Below are 20,165 nucleotides of genomic sequence, written 5' to 3' on the forward strand. Positions count from 1 at the left end.
TTTTTGTGCTAGTTCATGTCAGTTTTGTCTAATTCAGGGTCTCATCTTTAAATCTTAATGTACATATCCTCTATGGTAAGTAGTGTCATTTCAATCGTTATACATATTAATATTGATGTCTGATACCATGTTCAATACCACAGGGAAAAATTGACACTATTGAGGGTAGAAAATTTGATTTTTATTGAAGGATCAGTAAAACACTGCACTGTTAAGTTAACCAGCATATATGTTAATTTACTAAACGCAGCTAGTACAGGTGCATCAATTCAGCGAAAAATGAGTTTTGAAACCTGTTCAAACATTCAGAATCAATTTTTATTGACAACAGTAAGTGCATTTTAGATTTAAAGAAAATTAACATTTAATAGGTAAATGTATGAGAATATATGATGTTGCCGACATAAAGCAATGCTCTGTATGAGTGCTTGTCATGTATGTTAAGTAGAGACAGACAAACCTTGAGAATTTGGCTTGAATTTTCACCATTTATGAATGGAATTATCCTTTTAAGACCTTTTCAACGTCGGGCAGAATGAATTGCTGAATTTAGGCTGTGAGAGCAGTGCTGCTGCAGTGACTCAGTGGTGATGATGATGATGATGTCTTCACTCTGCCAGACATGCAGGCACCATGTGATCAAAGCTTGTGACATTTGGCAGACAGGCAGTTCTGTTAACGACCACACAGTGTCACTGGCAGTGAAAGAAAAGTGAAGGCAATGGATGATGGTAGTGTCTGAAAATGTTTTATTTTTTTACTGAATCACAGTAAAGAGGTGCCTAGAAAAAACATGTAATAATCCATTTTCCTGGCAAATTTAGTCACTTGAATATTACCAATTTAGTGCCATCCATCCCAAAGAGGAACGACTAAATTCAGTGTAAAAATTTGGTTTCTGCAGTATACAGTATGTGACAATCATCCTTAAGACACGATATCCCCCGTGTGTAGACTCAGTAAGGATCATGGAAGGGAAAATGTGGATGTTCTGCATCTCTCCACACTCTCTTGCCATCCCTCTGTGAAAAATGAAATGACAATTAATTATTTATATTCACATTTTAACCGAATGAGGGTTTGTTTACATAGAAGACCACAAGAGTCAGGAAGATTCAGATTCATACAGTCCAGCTCTCTAAGAAAGAAAGAGTATACCCTGCGTATTGGAGATTTATGGAGATCTAAAACCGGCTGATGTCTCAGCCATATGGTGTCACCAGTGAGTCTTTAGCAGCTTAAAGTTAATTTTGGACTGAGATGGCTGCTGTACATATATAAACATAACTCACTGGCATGATATGGGCTCTACTTTGGTGGGACGTCCTCTGAGGTGTCCTGAGATGAGTGACTCACCTCGACTGATGGAACGATGAAGCGCTCGTTGCAGTTGAAGGATTCGATCAGCTTCATGTCCTCTTCTGACAGGGAAAAGTCAAACACCTGCAGGTTCTGCTGGATCCTGGAGGGCGTCACACTTTTAGGGATGCACACGACGCCCCTCTGCACGTGCCACCTGCCAAGAGGTCACCAAAAACTTAAGCAGCTGTTTGGCGCTGATCTGTACACCTGAGCTCACAAGTTACTTTGTAGTTGAGGGATGTTGAGTGTCTTACCTGAGTATGACCTGGGCAGGTGTTTTCTGGTACCTCTGGGCTACAGCTTCAAGTCGAGGATCCTGCAGCAGACTTGGTTCACCAGGAGAGGCCCAGGGTCTGTCCCCGCTACCCAGAGGACTGTAGGCTGTCACACAAACGGCCACTGACCTGAGGCAGAGGTACCGTCACTGACACAATGGGAACAATATTCAATGGAATTAACAACAAAGAAATTGATCTGCAAATTACACTGACCGACAATGAGACAGGAGACCTGCTTGAGACAAATACGGATGGCATTCCACCTGTGGGACAATGAGACACACACACTGAATCACAATTGTCAATAAAACCTCATTAAATGTATTTATTTGGCCACATTGTACCTGGTTCACCACAGGTGGGTGTCTGGCCATGCTAATAATGTCATCAGTCTGCCTGGCGTTGAAGTTGGACAGTCCTATAGCTTTGACCAGACCTTTGTCCACCAGGCTCTCCATGGCTGCCCAAGTGTCTCTGTAGTGTGTGTCAGAGTAACAAATACTCCCATCCTCCCATCGAGGCATCAGCTCCTTCCCACGCCTGAAACACACACACACACAGGCAGCGTCACCTAATGTCATAATAATCTCACATTGATCCACATATTGACAACCACGGAGAGACAAATCAGTTCATTGGCTGCAGATACTCACTGGAAGGCCATGGGCCAGTGCATAAGGTAGAGGTCCAAATAGGAGAGACCCAGGTGGGCCAGAGTGGTCCTGCACGCCTCCTCAACATCCTCCGGGTCGTGTTTGGTGTTCCACAGTTTGGATGTTATAAACACGTCCTCACGACGTAGAGCCTGGAAGGAAAAGGACAATGTGTATACAAACCTTTAGCTAATCAATTCAGGGAAATACATGACAGTAAAAATACTTCAGTCAGAGCAATCAGGTGTATCATGAAAATGTTTCAGTAACTAGACTGTGGCCATCTTTACCCAGAATGTATACTAAACCACAGGTCCAATCTCGCTCAACCAACATTAATATTACTCTAGTTTCCAAACCAAGAATGGACCACTGACCAGGAAATGACCTTGAACTGCAGACGCTGCAGTTCATGGTCAGTGGTTTAACCCCTACAGCCACAGGGCTCTCTGCTTACTCTGTCTGACTCCATTGTGAGTGCTGAATCAAAGCTCATGTCAGTAGACTTGTTACTGACAAGTCATAGTCAGTAGCAAACTGACTAGCAGCATTAAGCTTTGTAAATAAAGGTGATAATTTTATTGTTTAACTCAAGGTCCACCTATTTACTTATTCTGGTGCTTTTAGCCATAAAACATAACATAATATTAAGGCCCTTGTATGTCCTGAAGAACATTACTAAGTATTGACAGCATACTAAACAGTTTATTGTACATTATAAGACATTTATGAGCCTCCTGTACGACACTTTTTTTAACACTTCAAAGAATTCTGTGCATAATAAAGACTTTCATAGCCTTATGGCATTTTTCTTGCATATTTGACGTTTAATAAGTGCTAACAAATGCATAACAAAGTATTTATGATGTGTTTATGATGCTATTATTAACATTAATGGTCTTATCAATGTTAATAAGCAGCTTATAAGGACCTTATTACCTAATAATTACGATTATTACATGGACCTTAGCATACAAGCATTACCAAACATATTTTTCATCAGCAAGAAGAAAGTTTACTCGGCTGTCATGTAACTGCAAATGCTCAAATTTTTCATTATTCTGAGAATTGACAAGCAAGTCAGTGGATCTTGTTTTGTAAACTGCTGTTTTCAATGTTTAAATTGAGCTGTCGAGCTCAACTTTAGAAAGGAAAAGAATAGAATAGAAATTACTTTATTGTCTACCTTCTGTGGGCAAAAATGCAGAAATGTGTCTTTGCTTGCACGTGCAAAAAAGGGTACATTAAATAACACAACATATCACATTTAAAACAGGACACATTAAAATACAATCTCATAGAAAAACTCTGCAAAACTCCATCTACTGATAAAAAGTTAAGTGGATCCCAAACTGAGATTGGTCAACTGTTGTTTTCAAAGTCATGTCTAATTCAAACTTAATCAGAGTTTCTCACCTTCCCTGGACCGAGCCTGACAGCCAGAGCCTCTCCCACCTCCTGCTCATTGCTGTATGCAGCAGCACAGTCAATGTGTCTGTACCCACAGTCTAAAGCTGCCAGCACTGCCTGCTTCACCTGAGAACATATAGACACAGACAGTCCAACACTATTTCTTTTATAATTTCCTTAAATGTGGTTGGTGGTGTTAGAGGTTGTGGTTCCACCTGTCCCGGGGCGCTCTTCCATGTGCCGAGCCCGACCAAGGGCATCCTCCGCCCTGTGGAGAGAGTCACGAAGGTGCTCATGTTTCACCTCTGAGGACCCGACGGAGAACAGACAGAGAAGTGTGTGAGGTGTTCACATGTAGACTCTTATGGAAAAGGACGCTGTCATCATGACTAAGTCCTAATAGCATGTTACTGATTCACACTCACATCTGAATTCATTAACTCCAGCAGGAGTTGTGTGTGTGTATTTACTCTACATGTTCAAAGGCCTTTCACAAAGCAGTCACCCTCATACATGTAGATACATTTTCTGCCTACAAAGCAACAAAAATATCGGTGACCTGTTTTTTCTTATGTGTTTTCACTCTCTGAGCTTAAAAGTGTTTCCTTGGGACTATAAACCCTTTGTGAACTCAGCCTTATTACCACAAATAGCTGATTAAGGTATATGGGATTAGTCACAGTGCGGCATTACTGCAGAACATCCCAGAGTCTTCACTAACTGTCTGCTGTATCCTTACCATGTGATACACATTTCACATGACCTCTTAACACAGATCACCTGCCCTGACAGCCCAGCTGCATGACAGATGGTTTAATTGACTAATGCTCTAACACAGCTTAAACATGTTACAAAGATTAAACATAAAGTGAATTAAAGTCTATTTATCTGTTAGTCTCTTAATTTTTCTTACCCGGGATCGCTCTGGTAGATGGACATGTGATGAGCCGAGGGTCAGTTTGGATTTTAACAGGCTGAGGTCAAAGTCTGCCTTCATTTGTTTATCTGTAACTCAAACTGATGGAAAGTGTCCAAACTCCACTGTACTCACTGAAGGTAGCACACAGATAAACATACATTACTGAAGTTTGATCACACAGGATTCCACAAATGATTTCTTACCTCCTTTTACTGCTTCTTAATAACTGATAGTTTTGTTTACATGCACATTAGTATCTCAGTTTGGAGTCTTGGCCTTTCTCAGGATCTGATGTTTACATTGAACATGAGAAACCTGGTTCATATCATTGTATATATGTCATGGATCCTCATTTTTCTATTCTAAGCTACTTATTTCTGTACCCACAGGGACTGGGCAGAGGTGCAGAAGTACTCAAAGTCAATAGTGCCAATACAACAATGTTAAAAGCACTCGATTAAAAACTTAAAGTCAAAGCATTTAAAATTGTACTTATGTGAATGTGTTATCAGAAAAATGTACCTTTAAGTATCACAGTAATGTCCCCAGTGACTGATACATTATCCTACATCACATTATTATTAAATTTAATACTGATGCATGCATGTGTAAGCAGCATTTACTGGTTGAGGTGGAGCTAGCTAGTAAGGCTGATAACTCTTGAAAGAGAAACTCAGATGACACAAACTGTGAACTTCACACATTTGGTTTATTTGTTGTCACTTTGAAAAGATCATAAATATCGTCAAATGCACAGAAGCAGTGAGAGTCGCTCAGCAGCAGCAGCACGTGTCCAGTCCAGCGTCCCCGGAGGCTCTGAGAGGCAGGACGCTCACACACTCAGACCACTCATTCACGTTTCCCCCGTCACCTTAAAGTTTTGTCAGAACCTTTTATGACATAAAAGTGCATTTATCAACATTCGCATTCAAACATTTTCCCCATTCACATGAGATCTACGACCTACCAGTGCTGTCTGCATAAACCATACTCACACATACGTCTTATCATTGCTTTAAACTACAGTAGGAAGAGCTGAAGAGAGCTTTCAGAGCCCCCTGCAGCTGAGACAGAGAACAGCTGCTGCAATGTTACAAATCCTGTTTCCTAAACAGGGTTTTCTACTGAAAAAACAGATGTTAAGTTCAATGTACAGATGTCACAGATGAAAGAAGCAGTTATTAAATCACAAACTTCATGAAGCCAAAGAGTAGGAGGTCTGTTTTTGGCACTGCTCACAGTAGCACCGAGACATTGCCTTCAAATGGCACAAGAGAAAGCAGAATATAAACAACAAAGCTGGGTTTCCCAGAGAAATCTCCACTTTTTACTATGGACGTCAGGTTAACTGGGAAATCCAACCCGTCTTTGTACGGCACTTTACAGGGATACATTTGCAAAATTCATCAGTCTTGTATCAAATCTTTACCTAAAAATCTCCTTGTGTTCATACAGTACTATATGGTGATTGACTTAACATTGCTTACTGGTTTTCCAAGATCACCACCACTGGGAGAATGGTAATGTCTAACACAGCATAGGGCATTGTCTGTTGTGCACTTAACATGCCTGGTTGTATATATATTACAGTGTGACCTGTATGTGTGTGTGTGTGTGTGTTCACATATGTGGTATGACCCTGGGCTAAGGCACCTAAATGTCCCTCAGATAGTGAGCCAGGCTACTGAGTTCAGAGGAGCCACACAGCTCAGAAGGGAAAGCACCCATATTATGTGCAGACTGTATTATCCAAGCTTACACTGCTGTTACAGTCTGTGATTGTCGTTCCCAAATTTTCCAATGCAGCTAAGATATTATTTAAAGTAATGCGAGCCTTTAAGTGCACACGCATCAAACTACAACTGATCATGGGGAGACAGATCTTACTAAACAGTAAAAGGCCTACAGACTTCAAGCATAATGCTTCATCAGACTGAAAGCAGGAGTAAAGCAGGTGGCAGGGAGGGAGTTGTGTTAAAACTGGGTTTCGCACTGAACACACTGAAGCTGCTGGTACACCCAAAGTATAAATAAATAATTCTATTTGAAACTTCCTTTGGAAAAGAAAATCCTGGAAAAAATGTGTCTTTTAAAAAATATCTCACACTTCATTCTATCACAAAAAGGATCAGAGAGTTGGACAGCATATAAAACCACTGATAAATCCGTAAAAAACAGAGTTAAGAAAAGACGATCCTGTAAAAGCCACGATTGTGCTGAGCACCGCTCCACTGCTTCGGACGCTTGTGTGTGTGTGCTTGGGCCAAAAGACAGAACAATTAATTACATCCTGATTCTGCCATTCATCTCGGAATTCTTCCCTCATCCTCCCACCAGAAAGTCCCTACCCAGATCAGCGTGCTGTCACACAGGACATGATGGGGACTGGAAGTGGGAAAGGGGAACTACAATGAGGGTCAAAATATAAGATAAAAGACCAATAAGGGTTGGTTTTCGGGGTTTGGGCCATTGAGTCTGGAGTGTGTGGTAGTGAAGAGGTTGACGGTGAGTCTTCCTACGACTGGGGGAGGTGTTGTCTGATGATCTCTCTGGACTGAGGGGGGATCCTGTCGGGAAAACGGACAGAAAACTCCACGATGAGGTCACCGCGCTGTGACGGGTTCTTGGGGAAAGGCAGGCCTTCCCCTCTGAGTCGCTTCACCGTCCCTGGCTTGATGATATCATGACAGGGGAGCGATATGATGCGGTTTTCCAGCGTAGGTATGCTAACTGTGCAGCCACACAATGCCTGGAAGAGAAAGGAAGAGATGATTGAAAGGGTTAATATCTTTAGTAGGAAGTAAATGCCGAAGCCATTAATATCCCCATGACTTCATGTTCCCATGAACTAAAAACTTAACTTTGTCTTCCCTCAGTATGAAGTCAAACTTCCACGTGCTGTCTGTGTGTGTTCATCATGTGTGTGTGAGACAGGGTGGCCTTCCTGGCAAATCGTTTTCGTATGGACTCCAGCACTGTGGGGTCTACTGAGCAGCACTTGGATCAGGAACATTAGGAGAACATGACTTGGCAGTGGAAAAGTCTCCCAGTCTTTGTGTGTGGGTGTGTATGTGTGTGTGAGTGTGGGTTGAAGGGTTGTGTGTGTGTCAGTGTTGGAGGGGCTACACATTGCACAGGGGACTAATTTTAGCAACGATCTCATAGCGGGGGCTAATGAAGTGAGGCAGGAATCGGCTGAGCTCGTAAATACTTGGAGGGCTTGTCAGATGGGCTGGCAGGACGAGGAGAGAGAACACATACACAAACTTCCCCCCCATACACACACACACACACACACACACACCCGCACCTCCTTATCACAATGCCTGATGAATCCAGTCAGAGCGTAGCGAGTGCCAAACTAAACACGGAGACCTGTGGTTATCACGACTTCACAGGCTTTCCAGTGAGCATCACTCGCCAGATTTGCGCTGAATAAAAAGAACTATTTAAATCCACAACTCTGTGAATGAACATCCTGATGAATAAAAAAAAACTTTTCTTATATAATGCATTTATAAGCAGCTGTTACAGAATGATATACAACACAAAATAAGGTCAGTGAATAAATACATGGAGGTGTGGATAAAGGAAGACGGAGAGAACCTATGATTCACTAGGATTAAAGGGGGTCTAGGTCAAGAAAGTAAGAAAAGCAGAAATATATAAGGAGAACTTGGAAATTTCAGAGGTTTAAAAAGTGATGTTTAAAGAAGGTATTTTAAGGGGTGATAGTTGCCAAACGAGTTGGAACATGTGGTTATGATGTCCGTGTTTCCTAGTCTGGCTGATGATGGCCTTTGTTATATGTTATTCACAGTAATAAAGTCAAAAATGACCCTGAAAGTACTTTTATATAACCTTGATATACTACCTTGACTTCATCATGCACAGCTTTTCAAAGGTCACAACATTTTGTTGCCATTTGAGTTTTTGGGACACCCAGCTGGTCTCTAAAGACACCTCACTTATGGTAGTGGCTCTCTAAGAGTGTGAGTAGGCACAGTGGTGCTTTGAGTTAAATGCTAATGTCACCATGCGAACATTCCTTACAGTGACAACTCCACCATGCTAAAGTTTAACAGGTATAAATAAACTGTTAACCATCGCAATTTACCATATTTACATGCTATCATTGGCTAATTAGGTCTTTTTGACCTGATGATGCCACAGGATGAGGAGCTATGTTGTTGCTATTCATCCTTAGGGAAACATGAATGTGTGTTACGAATTTCTTACCAATCCACCCAATACCTCTTGAGACATTTCACTCAGAATGACACGTGTAACTTGAGGTGGAAAAGTTAGTGGATCACCAGAGTCATTATGTTGTTTGAGAACCATGACTGTTTACTATTTCACAGGATAAGTGAACGTTTTCACCTGTTGGTGGTACTCGATGAAAAAGTCAGGCATTGATCACCTTTGCAAAATGGATACGGATGTCAATGTCTTTGATAAAATTATTAAAAAACATGCTACTCAAGGCAACCCTTTTAATTGAGAGTATTAGTTGTCCAAGTTCTCCTCTCAGTTTTTTCCAAAACATACCAACTCTTAGCACCAATCATCTCAAGGCGACTGGGCCATCATGATGTAATAGTGATTTTGCCCGCATCGGCACGTGCTTAGCCTCTAACACTCGGCCCATGTCATTACGTGGCCAATGTTGTATTAAGACTGCTGGAGGATTATCTTGTCTCGTCTGCTGTTTTTTTTTTTTTTTTAACAAACAGGGGTGGACGTGTGGACAGTTGAAGTTCAGTCAAGCGGAGCAGCTGCTCCAGAGGACAGACAGTTTTCCAGCCATGACATCAGTCTACTTTTACCCCCTACATACATTAGGAGGCGATTTAGCCTGTGACTGCGATGGAGACTAGCGCTCATCCTCCTGTTATGAACAGCTCCATTCACCAACACAAATCTTACACACAGAGACAGGTTGCCATGACGCTCGACACACACTGCTTGCTGATCTGAGGGCCCACTGATTGCATAAGCCTCAGCTCAGACAACATAGCTCTAAAACACACACAAACACACACACACACACACGCACACACACTTTGATTTTGCTAGTTGTGTGAATGCTCATGGAGCCTTATGCTAACGTTAACCGTCATTGTGACATGCATAACTGAACATTTATGACCACCAGTTTAATGTCCTCACAACACAAACGGTCCTCATAAAGCTGTGTGATGTCAGGTCAATCAAAGCCCTTAGTACATTCCTGTCCTGAATTCTGGCTGCTATTGCTGCATTTAATTGAACTGACAGGTCTGAACCACAGCGATTCTTCCACCATCGTGGTTAAACAGGATATTTGTCTTTCCAAATTAAATCAAAGGTGAGGCTGTAAAGAGCTGTCCACGTTGCCTTTAGAGCCCAACAGCTACAGTTAGCACCTATGTGTGTTTGGATGCGTGTTAGCTGCTGAGCTGAGTGCAGTGGTGACAGCAGCTAGAAATGCGCTGCCACAGACGATACCATCACACTGCAGTGGCTTCATTAATGTCAGAAAGAGCCAGACTATGAGTCCAGGTACAGGTCAGTTTCAGGGGAGTTAACGTGTGAAATCAGTGCTGAACTCTCTAACTGCTTTTGACTGCTGTCACAGTGGGAGCATTGCAAGGCTGGAAATTGCCTCCAGCAGTGTCTCCCTGTGGTTTATGGCGTGGTCAAATGAGTGCTTGGTGGTACTAATGCAAAACTGAGCAACCAAATATCAGGGGAATCATGCAGAAGTCAAAATATGCTATTAAGTAATGCACTTCCAAATATCATTAAGACATAACCTACCTTTTTTGTTTTTGCATAACACCCTTGAAGAGCTTTTTTGCTAATGGAAAACAATCATCTTGTGGGGTATTATCTACTGGTGGATTGCATGATGTTTGCCATATTACATGTGGCAGGTTGTCTGGTGTGCAGCATGCAACTCGTGCTGTGTTTTCACTGCAGCATCACATCTTCAGGGAAGCAGAAATGAGCAGTGGAATATGAGCTCTTATTTGCTTTGGATACTGAATCATCTGACCCACTTCCCCTCTATTCCCCAGATACCCCCCACCCCCCCATCTCCCCTCCTCTCCTCCATCCCGTCTTTGGCTGCATCAGACTTAAGTCTCTTATCTGGCTGCTGTTAGAGCCGAGCACTTAGCTGTGGGAGTTCTGCAGTGTAAACTTAATCATTGTACAGGTTTGATCAAGTACCATCTCCTGCTTAACGCAACTTAACCCTCTCTAATACGCTCTCATTAATGAGGCTGTCTTCATAGCGTTGTGTGTGTTGTGTGCAGACACCCTTGATTCCTTGTGAATCACCTCTGAAGAGAATTATAAGAGTCGGTGCTGCTTTTAGAAGAAAACTGCTCAAAATTGGCTTGATTGGAGTACAGACAACTTCCCTGACATGCCCAACTCTTTGACAACATATGTCATAAGACTGAACATGGGGACTACAGGCCAGTGAGTGGCAGTGCTATCAGAAACATTAAAGCTTGTGCAATTCACAGACAGAGAGCAGAGCTGCGCTGGACTCGTTGCCCTCGTAGGAGCGGTTAATTAAATGTCCTGCCAGTCACAGTAATGGCAGCCTGGATTGTCACAACTGTTCCACTACAATCCGTCTTTCCTGAGTGTGTTTGCAAATTCACTTGAAGATGCATAAGTGTGTACGCTTGCATGCAATCTTTATGCCCGTGTGTAGTTTTATGTGTGCCTGGTTGCATGTGTGTTTCTGCAAAACAGTACATTCAGACAGCAGTGCAGAACAAGTGAGGACGAGGGCTCCTCGCCGGTCACACAAGGACAACACATTCCTACTGCTTCTCTGACACTGCAGTGACAGAGTCTGCTGTTCACTGATCCTGCCCTCCAGCAACACACACATATACACACTCACTCCTCTATATGCTCTATATGGCCACCCACAGAGGACATAATCCTATCCTTAAGTCACACTCACACCTCTGCACCTCATCCAGCCCAGGTTGAGTAACAAGACTGATAAAAATGTGCCATTTTTGGATATTCATCCAAAGCTTTGCAGCTACATGAATAAATTAAGGTTCTGCCTGGTTTGCTCTCATGGGATTCAAACTCCCAACCTCAGTAGCATTATCTGCTCATCTACATGCAGAACAGACAAAAAATAAAGATGGCAAGAAGGAAGAGAGAAAGGGAACATGAAAAAGGACGGACGCACCTCTTTTAGACTGATCTTGCAGTTAAAAATTATATTGGAACCGTCTCTCTTGAAGTGGGCGTGCCCTCTATCTTTAAGCACAAAGGCTATGTCAGCAGGAATGTTCTCAGGGGTCTCGTCTCCTTCCTTTGGGAAGGTGATCTTGGTTCCCTCCTTCCAGCCCTTTTTGATGATAATGTTGAGGATCTTGTCCTCTGTCCTCATGCTCCTCCCATCTGGATTCAGTCTGCGGCGGGTGATCTTCATGCGCTTGGTGCAGCCGTGGAAGATCTCCTCCAGGGAGACCTTCAGCTCGTGGACTACGGGAGGGTCCTGGTGCTTTCGCCCGGCCGACAGGCGCTCTGAAGGCACGCCCCTCCTCCTGCGGCCCTCCCCTGGGAAGCCGTTGTTCACCCCCCCTGGAAAGCCAAACTGCCTCCCGAAGTGGGCGAAGGGGTCATCCTCATCCATGTCCATGTCCTGCTCCGTGTCGTGGTCATTGTGGAAGGAGAAACCGTTGGAGCGGTTGTGGCCGCGGTTCGAGCCAAAAAACATGTCAAAGGGGTTAGAGCCGCCAAAGAAGGAGGCGAAGGTGGCATGGGGGTCTCCGTGGAAGGTGTAGTGGTACGTTGTGCCGCCAGGAGCGCCTGAAGAGCTGCTGCCTCCTGTCTTCAAACCTGAGAGAGTAAAGGGAGAGAAGAACGTGAGACCTCAGATGCACATGCACACTCAAACACCCACCAGCTGAAAAACACACATTAACACAAACTCAGATAGCAGAAACAGGACCCTGTTCAGAAGAGACTGCATGTGGGTAACAGTTCAGAGGAGAGTGGAGCTCATGTGGGCGGGAAAAATCCCACAGCATCACTGATCTTCTAACAGCACTGGTGGTGAAGGAACTCATGAAATACCAGGTCACTCCGTTCATCGCACTCACACAAATACACACACCATTTGAACAGAGACACATGCACAAAACACCCACAATGAAAACTACAGGAGTCGCTGCTATTCATATCTCAACCACGTAATGATCTTTAGCAGTCTGTCTGTCAGTGAACGCACACACGCACACACGCACACACACACACACACACACACACACTATACTCGTAGCTGAGGATGACTGTAAGGTATTAGAGCTGGTAAGTGTTGTTGACACTAAGAATAACAATAGAAATCACACGCAAGTTCCTGCACATAACCACAAACATAAAAACATGGAAGAGACACAGTGTTATTACTTCAGTGGCTGAAGCCTAATAAAGTCCCCCTCTGTGATATTAGAAGCTGAGTCTGTTCCTGAGCTATTTCAATAACAACTTAATTCATCATAACGCTTGCACTCTCTGTCCACTTTCACTCAATGATCCTTCACAGACACAGACAGACAGATAGGATCAAACCCAGACTTCTCACCTTCCTCTCCCAGCTGATCGTAGACGACCCTCTTCTTGGGGTCGCTGAGCACCTCGTAGGCCTCCGCGATCTCCTTGAACTTCTCCTCAGCGTTGGCATCCTTGTTCTTGTCAGGGTGGAAGCGCAGCGCCATGCGCCGGTAGGCCTTCTTGATCTCCTCCTCATTGGAGCCCTTGGGGATGCCCAGGGTCTTGTAGTAGTCCTTTCCCATAGCTGCACACGCGCATACACTCTCTGGAATGGGACCCCCCCTCTTAAAGTCTGGCAGTGGTCAGTCACTGGGGAGATACAGGGCTACTGTTAGATATGGTCAAAAAATCCAACAGTGATTATTTCGACAGATATTGCGATTGCTATATGATTTACAATTAGGGGGCATGATTACTTTTGCATCATAATTTTTTAAGTTTGTTGGGGTCTTCACTATTTTCGGTGCCGTTTTTCCATTTGTCAGTATCCTTGGTTTTTATGTCTGATTGCTGATGAAACATTCATTTAAATGCACTACAATGGCTCTGATCCAGCATCCTCCCTCTCTCTGTAATCATCACTCTGTGGTATCTATCAATGTCCCACCCACAATCTATCTGATTGATTGCACATCACAAGTATTAACCCGTCAACATTGAACAATCTGAGTCTGAAAGTACTAAGTAAGTTAAGTTATCCAATACCTTTAGTGGAGTGAAAGTATTAAGTAGCAGATAATGGAGGTACTTAAGGTATCTTAAGTGCCTAAAATGGTACTTCAGTTCAGTACTTGAGCAAATTGTAATCTTTATTTTTACTGCAAATGTATATTGGTTCAGAATATTGGTTATCAGTTTCCTCAATGATTAATTATCGCTATCGGCCCTTAAAGAACCATTATTGGTCGATCAGTAGTCTTCACCAAACAAACATCTGGAGAACAAGATATGTAGGCTAGGTCATCGCTGCAGCACTACAGTACATCGTTTTAATGCTGTTTTGTCACACATTTGACCTTTATTAGAAAAATTGCTTCTTGATTACATCTTGATCAATTGTGCAGCCCTATGTTAGTGTCTTATTATGCTGCTCCAAGGCCGATGCTGACCAGAGCAACAGACTATATGTGTCTTGGCAGAGGTGCAGAGAACACTCAAGTGCTCTCTATTAGAGGTTTACTGTGAGTCTATTTAGTGATAGCTGGAAATGGAAAACCAGGGCACTGGTTTTCATAGCTGTTGCCATGGGGACATGGTTGCAGAGGAATCCCCATCATCTGCTTTATCTACGGGCTTCTCCTCATCAGATCAGCCTGTCAGGTACAGACAATACCTGGACTCATTCATCCCAGATGCACTTCTTTTGAAATGTGGTGATTTATTTATTTATTTATTTTTTTATTTTTGCCACATACATATTAATAAAAATGGCTTGACTACAGACTGATCCTGCTCAATATATGCTGTGTTAAACCAGCTGGGCAGAGACACACAACCTGTCAGACAGCAGACTCCTCTTCACTGAGACACTGCGGTTACTGTGAACAGGACACAGCGATCCTCTATTTAACCGAAGGAGCACAAAAGTGGGGAGGGAAAAAGAAGGGAAAAAAGCCTTCTTGCATCTCTTCATGCTGCTATATGCTGTCAGACAAAGCGATGGTCCGCTATTACATCATAGAGCCCAAAATCTTACAGCCCGACATTTTAAACCACTCACTTAAGTCATCATTTACACTAAAAATGGGGTATACCAATTTATAAACCCGACACATTTTCCATATTAATCCACAGGATGAAAATGAAATACCAGTGGCAGAAAGCCAGGTTAGAAGCCTACACGAGATCTTGGAGAAAAAAAACGAGATTAAGGAAAACAAAGCAAAGGAGCATCAAATGAAGAAAATCCTACCAGAACGCTCAGCAATGTCTGAGGACTATCACACCAACATGGCCCGGCTCCTCTCTGTCTTTCTCTCCTGCAGCCCCTGGTATCTGCCTGCCGCCCGGCACCGCTGGGTCCTTATAAATTGACGTCAGGACGCCGCGAGGATCACAGGCTCGGAAATAACCGGTGACCAAACACTGAGCCGCATCTGACGTTTCACTGGAAAACCTCGGACAACTGCCCATACAGCCAGCCATAAACCTAGATCCATCACACGTAACCTCCCCGGCTGTTATTCTGTGCGCGCAAGAACACAGCTCCAAAAAGTTCGTGTGGTTCAGTCATTAATATTCATGATCTAAAAATCAATGAATTTATTAATTTGAGGCTGTGCGAGGTGACAACTCTCTCCCCCCCCCCCCATGATGGCTTGTACAGTTAAGTCTACTCCCCATCCGTGATCCTGGTAATCCTGGTGTCTGCTGCGTAAAATCTGCGTTTGAAAATGAATAAAACAAGTTCTTACCAAGCCTGCTACCCCGTGTCCGATCCGCTCCTGTCGGTGTCTAGAAATCTGTTTGCAGTCTGGAGAGCAAACCCAGCCCTCTCGACACAGCACCGGCAGAGCTCTTTGTTTAAGGTCTGCGCTCGCAAACACGCTCAGTCTGAGTTAAGCTACATTTAGGATGAAGTTATACTGAGGGGCTTAAAACAAGGAACGGACCAGTTGCATTGCTTTAATTCTCTCCCCTTTGTAGGATCCGGCAGTGTAAGCTGGCATGTCAGAGGCTGTGGTTCACTGTGCGGACAAACAGAGTCATATTTGGGGAGAGAGAGAGAGGGAGAGAGGGAGAGAGAGAGAGGGAGTCCTGAGAGTTGTCAGAAGAACAAACACCTGATAGAAAACGCGTGCGTGCGTGCGCGTGGTCGTGTAGTCGTGCCTGGATTGAGTTAAACACTGCTGAGTCATGTGATGACTCCACACACGCACGCACGCATTTTTGATCTTCTGTCTTTGTAAACAGTGAAGATTTATTCAGTCCCATCCTACGTTTCCAACAATGATGCCTGATATAACCCCCAACTTTAACCCATCCTGCCCTTAACCCTGGACCTTAGTTTGATGTCCTGGGTACTCGCCCCAAGACCAAACACAGGGACGCTGAAAATCTTCTTTGAAACACCCTACAAAAATGACCCCCGATATGAACCTTTTTTCTTAAATTAAATCTACTTTAAATGGTGCAGTTTGTAGGATGTTTGGGCAGAAGTGGAACACAGTGTTCATAAGTTTCATTAATGTAACCTTCGAAGCTGATGCTTTTGCATTTATATACGAGCACTGGCGTGTCTGTTGCTTACAATACTGAGCGGATTGCCAGCGGTAGTTTCCCCGGTAAACACACCGACCCCTTCGGCTCGCAGCTGTGTCTCGGGCCAGACAGAGTGTCCGCAGGGAGGGCTGCTCCTCCATACACACAGAACTTGGACGCAGGACTTGGTTTTGGCAAGAGCGGACAAACACACCACAGGCTCCAGAGAGGGTCTTCCATGTTTTTAGCAGCCATCGTAAGGAAAGGTGAAATGAGGGGTGTTCAGTTGGTTGCAATCTGCAAACACACCGCTGATGCCATAAATCCAACACACTGGACCTTTAAACAATTCCCCAAAAATAACCCAGCTAACCTCGAACCTTGACCCATGGCCTAATTATGTTATGGGGGGCCGAGCCTACCATAAACACATGTTCTTCCCATAGTCTGTGCAATAAGATATTAAAGTCAAATATATTAAAAATATTCAACACACACACATTACAATAATGAAAGTCTTAAGCCTAGATTTAACCCTCTTTTTTCAGGCCTGAGGATTAGACTGTAAAGCTTAGCTCTGCCCTTCATTTCACCTTAAAACTACACCTCAACCTAACAATGTTTTCAAGAGAAAAAACCCAGAATCATCAGTTCCACAGTACAGATAAAAACCGACATTAACTTGTTTAAAAAAAGTCCTCTCAGTGGAGGTTTATATGTCCTCACTGTTAAGCAGATTTGCAAAAAATTAAACACAGTACATCGTGAAGGCCAAACATTCCTCCCAGTCTTCCGCATTGAGCAGATCAACAAGCAGCCTACTCACCTCTCTGAAAATCACATATAGCCGATTATACCGCTGGTAGAGGCCTGAGTCATTATTGATGGCCTTTATGCACAGAAAGGTACACTCAGTGGGACAAAGTGCTCCTGCTCTGCTGGGGTCAATGTGAGAAATAGACAGAGCGAAAAATAAAGACTCATTTAAGCTTGAGTCATCGCTCCCCACCGGACTAGCGAGGAGGTGCGATAAAGGTGGGTGTTGTCAATGGAGGAGTCTGTCTGACACACATGCATGTACTCAGTGACTTGCACTCACACACGCACACAATCAAAACAATGGAAACACATAGAGAATCACTGTGAGGACGAATGTGGATAGACATTCCTGTGTGTCCAGCTGAGTGTGTGTTTTGGCAGCAGCGAGGGACTTCAGGCCAGTGCAGCTGTCCCAGAAGAGCAACTGGTCAGCAGTGGGCTGTTACCCTCTGCTCCGCCTGTGACCGACACTGGAACATGTTGAAATCAACTGCAAGGCACTGACGAAAACAAGAGCTCAAAGCGGGATCTGAAAGCTAAATGCACATGCACATGACACAACAAGCTTCTCTTACTCAGCCCTGTCAGATTTCTTCATGGCTAGTTCGATTTCAGAGAATATAATCACATCTCCGTACCTGCAAGCCGGGTTTGTTTTAAGTCTGCATCCTAATTGCCAACGATGACTGAGGGAAGCTGATCCACGTGCTGCTCCGATGCTGAGTGAGCACTAAAAGCGTCTAGGAACAACTATTCCTGACCTGATGCTGGGTTTCCATGGTGACACGGGAATCTGCCAGACAGTGATGTGTCTGCCAGGAATACTGTCTCAGCGATGGGTCCTCTGAGCACGCGGATGTGTGTGTGTGTATGAGAGAGAACATGGAAAGAGGTATCTAATCAAGGTAATGTCTGAGAGCGAATTGTCACGTAAATATTGAGTACTTCAGTGTATCCCACTAACTGAGCTGAGAGACGGCAGTAGGCGGTTTGTGGGGGGATGCCATCCTCCTCGTTAGCCTGTCACCACCCCTCTACATCCCCTAATAGCAGAGAGAATGCAGGGGCAGAGGGGTTGTTTATCTGAATACGTATAGTCTGCATGACTGAAATATCAGTAGCATAACTGTGTTGTATATTGATAAATCCATGGTGCTGTCTGTGGGTCTGAAGCAGCAGATGGATTTTTAATTGTGCCTTTGTCTTTAAGTATCACCCTTCTGGATCTGTAATATTCTCTGAACTATAAACTATAAACACTCAATTTTATGTCAGCCTATACTCTATAGAGTAGTAGTGTCATCTTAATTTTCAAAGTGACCATGCCTAGTCACAGAAGGGTGAAAGGATCATATTGACGCACTTGCATTATTCCCATAATATTCCATGTATTGTACCAATTTAGCTTACGATCATCATTTACGCTATATTGCAGCCTATATAGAGTTGAGAGAAGTAGTGTCACCCTCATGATCAAAGTCACAACACGTAGTCACAGAAGAATGAGAGGATCATATAGACACTCTGGCCTGTGGTATTCCTATAATAATCCAAATACCAAGCCTCCTGCCACAAAATATTTTAGGAGGGAGATATGCTTAAAGTTATAGTTTTCACTATATGGTTATGGAAATCCCCCTTGTCATAAATTAACAAATCACCTACTGGAGATGGGAGGACAGAAGGTCGTTGAGACGGTGAGAGACAACAGACGAAAGGTTCGACTGAGCACGCACAAGACCGTTTTTTGAGCGTGAAGAGCAGGCAGCGATGAGCGTCTGTAAGCATCTCCCACCTCCTCTCTCACAGCCTCAGAACACCCCGTCCTTTCCACCTCCTCTCTCACTTCTACCCTTCCTGTAACCATAGAGACCACCATTGCCTGAAGAGAGGTTTCTCCCAGACATACGTGATGGTGTAAAACGAGGATGCTCAATACACATGTCCTCAAAGCACACAGCTCAATTTACCCCCCTCCCCCCCGAGCAGTCTTTGTAAAAAGCTTCTTTCAGTCGAGGACATGTATTGTACCTTCGCACACATTTGAGGAATAACAGGATGCCGATATCAATCACATTACATGCTTGTCATAACAGGCTTCTAAGAAAGGAAGCTTTGATTTCACTTTGACCATCTGCAGCGTTATGCATGGAGAATGCTGATTTCAGGCCAGTTTTGCTGTAGATGTTGCACAATGTACTCTGTATCGCTGTCTGGCTCTCCGTTTCTCTCACCGGTTCTTTTCAGCTCCCGCAAGCAAGGTTGTACATGTGTGTCCCTCTTTGTATGTGACTTGTCCTGGGAGTATAGATCAGTCTTTCGCTCTCAGAGGCTCCACGTAGTACATATGGTCCCTGATAACCAGCCTGAATTAGCTGTGAGACATTCAGTTCCCTTTATTGAACATAGTCTCATTTGTGCAGCCCCGCTCTGAAGCTCCCTCCTCCTCCACTCTTGAGACCCATTCCCGATCACTGACTCATAAAAAGAAATGCCTTTGACATTAACAGTCACTACATAACACAGGCAATAAGGCGAGCTTCGGGCGGTAGAAGTGCAGCACAATTATTATTCAGATGGCACAGAGCAACAGAAGTAGTGAACTAACAAAGGTAATTAAAATGTAAAAAACTGTCTTGGATGTACAGAGCGGTATGAAGGTCCGACACATCTGAGATAAATTCTGCCTTTACCCTCAAATCATCAGCATGTGCCACTATTTGTGTATTGGTCTGTTATATACCAGCTCCAAAAACATGTCATGCCTGCTTGTTTAGTAATACCAACGGTGTCAGTAACTTGTATTACAGTGCACACACTACTTTATAAGGAAGCCAAGTGTCGTGGCACATTGTAAGTGGTACTTAGTGTTCCTTTCAGTGTGTGTGCTTTTTCAGACTGCAGCTTTTGTACCAAAGAGGGACAGACGAAACACTCATGATA

At 43.7% G+C, this 20,165-nt stretch overlaps 2 protein-coding genes across 4 annotated transcripts; both read right to left on the bottom strand.

The window, feature by feature from the left end:
* Positions 1–671: 671 nt before the first annotated feature.
* On the bottom strand, positions 672–4,698 carry akr1a1a (aldo-keto reductase family 1, member A1a (aldehyde reductase)). Its single transcript, XM_084359737.1, has 9 exons — positions 4,617–4,698; positions 3,919–4,008; positions 3,710–3,829; positions 2,294–2,445; positions 1,985–2,180; positions 1,854–1,903; positions 1,617–1,766; positions 1,357–1,516; positions 672–1,022 (listed from the first exon to the last, which is right to left on the bottom strand). Exons 2-9 carry the CDS (start codon positions 3,997–3,999, stop codon positions 957–959), a joined length of 975 nt encoding a protein of 324 aa, XP_084215863.1. The 5' UTR covers positions 4,000–4,008; positions 4,617–4,698; the 3' UTR covers positions 672–956.
* Positions 4,699–5,312: 614 nt separating this feature from the next.
* Positions 5,313–17,911, bottom strand: dnajb5 (DnaJ heat shock protein family (Hsp40) member B5). Of its 3 annotated transcripts, none has more exons than XM_084361089.1 (4): positions 17,861–17,911; positions 13,234–13,511; positions 11,833–12,488; positions 5,313–7,371 (listed from the first exon to the last, which is right to left on the bottom strand). In XM_084361089.1, exons 2-4 carry the CDS (start codon positions 13,442–13,444, stop codon positions 7,138–7,140), a joined length of 1,101 nt encoding a protein of 366 aa, XP_084217215.1. In that variant the 5' UTR covers positions 13,445–13,511; positions 17,861–17,911; the 3' UTR covers positions 5,313–7,137. The 3 variants fall into 3 exon arrangements, with proteins under 3 accessions (XP_084217215.1, XP_084217213.1, XP_084217214.1); XM_084361087.1 differs by lacking the exon at positions 17,861–17,911 and adding an exon at positions 15,617–15,897; XM_084361088.1 differs by lacking the exon at positions 17,861–17,911 and adding an exon at positions 15,115–15,392.
* Positions 17,912–20,165: the final 2,254 nt, after the last annotated feature.

Source organism: Pagrus pagrus (genome assembly GCF_965226575.1).
Source record: "Pagrus pagrus genome assembly, chromosome: 8".
NCBI lineage: Eukaryota > Metazoa > Chordata > Actinopteri > Spariformes > Sparidae > Pagrus > Pagrus pagrus.

Excerpts from the sequence above, each read along its gene's own strand:
- dnajb5 (XM_084361089.1), bottom strand. The coding sequence starts at position 13,444 with ATGGGAAAGGACTACTACAAGACCCTGGGCATCCCCAAGGGCTCCAAT. Across the intron at positions 12,489-13,233 it reads CGATCAGCTGGGAGAGGAAG|GTTTGAAGACAGGAGGCAGC; the intron begins GTGAGAAGTCTG and ends TTACTCTCTCAG. Across the intron at positions 7,372-11,832 it reads GCAAGATCAGTCTAAAAGAG|GCATTGTGTGGCTGCACAGT; the intron begins GTGCGTCCGTCC and ends TTTCTCTTCCAG.
- akr1a1a (XM_084359737.1), bottom strand. The coding sequence starts at position 3,999 with ATGAGCACCTTCGTGACTCTCTCCACAGGGCGGAGGATGCCCTTGGTC. Across the intron at positions 3,830-3,918 it reads GGAAGAGCGCCCCGGGACAG|GTGAAGCAGGCAGTGCTGGC; the intron begins GTGGAACCACAA and ends ATATGTTCTCAG. Across the intron at positions 1,023-1,356 it reads TCATCGTTCCATCAGTCGAG|AGGGATGGCAAGAGAGTGTG; the intron begins GTGAGTCACTCA and ends CATTTTTCACAG.